General features: G+C 24.3%; 2 protein-coding genes across 2 annotated transcripts; both read right to left on the reverse strand.

The window, feature by feature from the left end:
- Positions 1–1,117: 1,117 nt before the first annotated feature.
- Positions 1,118–1,483, reverse strand: AAJ76_2210001596 (hypothetical protein; the record flags this gene model as incomplete). Its single annotated transcript, XM_024474653.1, has 1 exon — positions 1,118–1,483. The coding sequence occupies one exon, from the start codon at positions 1,481–1,483 to the stop codon at positions 1,118–1,120; it is 366 nt and encodes a 121-aa protein (XP_024329554.1).
- A 445-nt stretch (positions 1,484–1,928) lies between these two features.
- On the reverse strand, positions 1,929–2,264 carry AAJ76_2210002377 (hypothetical protein; the record flags this gene model as incomplete). The annotated part of the gene is made up of 1 exon (XM_024474654.1): positions 1,929–2,264. The coding sequence occupies one exon, from the start codon at positions 2,262–2,264 to the stop codon at positions 1,929–1,931; it is 336 nt and encodes a 111-aa protein (XP_024329555.1).
- Between the last annotated feature and the right edge of the window lie 1,298 nt (positions 2,265–3,562).

Below are 3,562 nucleotides of genomic sequence, written 5' to 3' on the forward strand. Positions count from 1 at the left end.
TTAATAAGACTAAGTGGTCAGTGAGTGAACCCGCACCCAGCACCTATAATAAATTCTATTATTAAAACCAGAAGTATTATACACAGAGATGAACGAAAGGCTTATAAAAGCTTACCTAACTCAGGCTATATGACTATTACACTTTTTGTCATAAATTCAATTTTGTAGACCTTATTTCTGGCGTTCATACTCAGCACCAAGAATCTTATAATAACAAGCTTAAGGTGTAGATATAAGGAATAAAGGAATTAACTAGAGTTTAAAAAAGACGTTTAAATTAGAATTAATGTTTAGATAGAGGCATATTGCTGAAAAAATTTTATCTTTTATTAATTATAAAAATTGTTTTTTCAACCGTGAAATTTAGAGGACTTGATCCTATAAAACTACTAAATTTAATGTAAAAATGTTTTTCTATTAAGACCAAATCTTTTATAATTTATTAATTGTTATTTTTTTTTGTTTTCATGTTAAATGTCAAAAAATCATCGATACTTTATGATAAGTATAAGAATCTGACGTATTTGTAGAATATCAACCCCCGTTTGTTAACAATTCCAAAAAATTTTTATTGGTGCCCCTTTTTGGCCTATGAAAGGTTTTGTAAATTTTTAAAAATTTTATTATATAAAATTTAACTTTGTTTATTCGTTATGCTGTAAGAAGTAAAAAATAAAATTTATTATTTTTAAAATATAAAAAAACTGTATGCGGATAAATATTAATACCGCAAAGTTATATATTTCCAACTTTCGAATCTTTTATACGTATAAACTGTAAAGGTTGACCGACAGGCCAAGCCTTTCGCGGGGTTTAATTACTTAAATATTTTTTTATTGTAAATTTTACTACAAAAAAATAAATTATTAAAAAGAATAAATTTAATGAGCAACTATGTTATAAAATAATACAAATAACCTTTTAAACTTAAATATTGCTTAATTTTATTTAAAATTATCGTGTAATTTTAATAGTTCACTGTAAAATGAATTTAATCTTCTGTCAACAGAAAATATTAACAAATTAATTTCATAAAAATCACAACAAGACATACAACAAAAAACAATATCATAAACCCTATGTAAATTTTTCAAATCGATTTAAAAATTAAAAGTTTTTAAGACGCGCCTGCAGATCTCCTACATTGATTACATGCTAAATTTAATGAATAAAAAAAATATTCCTTATTTTTCTTTTTGTTTAAATTGATTCTAATTGCGCTTACCGTATCTAAAAAACTTGAAAGATTTCTTAGAGCAAGAATTGATTTTTGTTTCAGGTCATCAGAAAGATTAGATATTTCAAGTTTCTTAATAAATTGCGGCATTCGATTTTTAATTACAAGTTTAAACAACATTCTAAAGTTACTTTCAGAATTCTTGTATTTCTTATAAAGTTCGCGCTTGCTAGCTGTAAATTGATTTTTTAGCATCGTTTTACTGGTGTTTCTTTTTCTTTTAGATTTCAATGTATTTATTACCATTTGTTTGTATATTAGATACTTTGTTAATTTTTTTCTTTTATCTTTCACGTTGTTATCATTTTTGTAAGCATTATTAAAAGAAAAACTACTGTTATATTTTTAAATAAATATTACCCTTAATTATGAAAGATAATGACAACTACTTTCAAAGTTATCAATCGTAGATGAAATATCAACATTAAATAGGGCATCTGTATGAATATCATTTAATTTGTTTATACTATTATTCTCTACGTGGTAAGTTTGATGATTTGACGAAATCAAAACATTATTATTTTTTTGTGAAAAGTGTTACTTTCCGAATTAACATATTGCTCTTGTATTAAATCATTTTGATTTTTTTGTAATAATAAATTAGTATCATCATTCCAAGATGTATTAATGTAAGAATGTTCAGCCGTACCATTTTCATTCCTGTTTAAAGTCTTTAAACGTGTTGTGTCATTTACCATTGTTCTAATGTACAACATTGGTTTTTCCATACATTAGTAATAAGTGTACTTCTTGTGCAACTGGGTGGCATCAAATTGTTCTCTGCTGTGATTGATGACAAAAAATCACATAAATCATAACCAACATTTTTATACCTACTATTTAAACTTTCTTCTATGAAATCCGTCAAATAATTTAATAAATTAGAATCAGATCGATTTTCATCTAAAAATTCATTTTCTGTTTTAGTCATTTCTTGTGTTTTTTGTTGTATCTCTTCATTTTTAGATAATCTTTTATTTTCTAATGCTCTTGAAGAATCTGATGTATTTATTTCTGGTTCTAACATTAAATTATGATCTAATATTTGTTTTGAACAAAAAATTATTTGAAACCAAAAGAACATCATTTAACGGTTTATTAAATATTTTTAAAATTTATCTGCTTTACAATTAAAATATCATTAAAAACTATATTATTATATGATAGAATGGGTTCAATATGTCAAACTCAACTATGATTAAAAAATATAAATTAATTTTTTAAAAATGACAATGATAAATTAAAAATTCTAAGTAAAATATTTTACAATGAAAAAAATAATGACAGAAATGAGAAATGGATAACTAATCAATAACAAACAAATTTAATAGAATTGAAACTTGTCTCTGAACAATGTTTGTTCTGTGAATTATTTTGTGCAAACCGAGCTTTAAAGAAGAATGCTTTTCAGTACAATTTATATTTTATTGATAATCTTTTTATATAATACCCTTTTCATTTTATATAACTTTGTTATATAATTTGGCTTGGTTTTGAAGCAATTTGGCTGTTTTTTTTCATTTAGGAAATTAAGATTTATAAGAATTTAGCAAGCTTAGAGACGCCAATCTCTCTTCACTATCATATGCCAGACCAAAGTCCTCTTGCCTTCTATAGCCGAAGAAAATGCTTTTTAGGGTTTTTTTTTACTACTATTAATTAGATGTATTCTTCTTTCTTGGTTGAAATTTCAAGTTGTTTCTTATGGCTCGCGTGCTAACATTAAAATTACCAAAAATTATTTATTTTAAAAATCAAACTGATATTATCTACTTTGGTTTTAATTTAATGCTAAAAAAACATTAAGGTTTGTTAAAGATTTTTTTATCCCCTTTATTTAAACTTCAATTCTAAAAGATAATTTTCATATATGTAGGCTCCAGTATTGATGTAAATGTATCCCATCTTAATTTTTTTATCAAGTATTTTTTAAACTTAATATTTATTTTCTGTGCTATTTTATGTTATAAAGCTTGTTTGATGTCTTTAAGAGCTTTGTCTTTTTATTACAATCTTTCATGTTCATCTCGCTTAAAATCTCTTCGTTAAAGTGCTTGCATAGTTCATATTCAACTGTATGTTTCGGCACCGCTAAAAAGCTATACCTTGTATTTTTATATCATTAATAATCTTTTTAAGAAAAAATTTTAATTTAACATTTTATTTTTAGATATTATTTTATTTGTAAACCATTCATTAAATATTTAAGTCTTTTTTTAAGGATGTATACTTAAACAATATAATAGGTAGTATACGTTAAGTATATTATGTTATATGATTGATTTACAAAGAAACTGTCTATGCAACGCTTATAAACTTTGCTGT

This window comes from Vairimorpha ceranae (genome assembly GCF_000988165.1).
Source record: "Vairimorpha ceranae strain PA08 1199 chromosome Unknown NODE_221, whole genome shotgun sequence".
Classification (NCBI taxonomy): domain Eukaryota; kingdom Fungi; phylum Microsporidia; family Nosematidae; genus Vairimorpha; species Vairimorpha ceranae.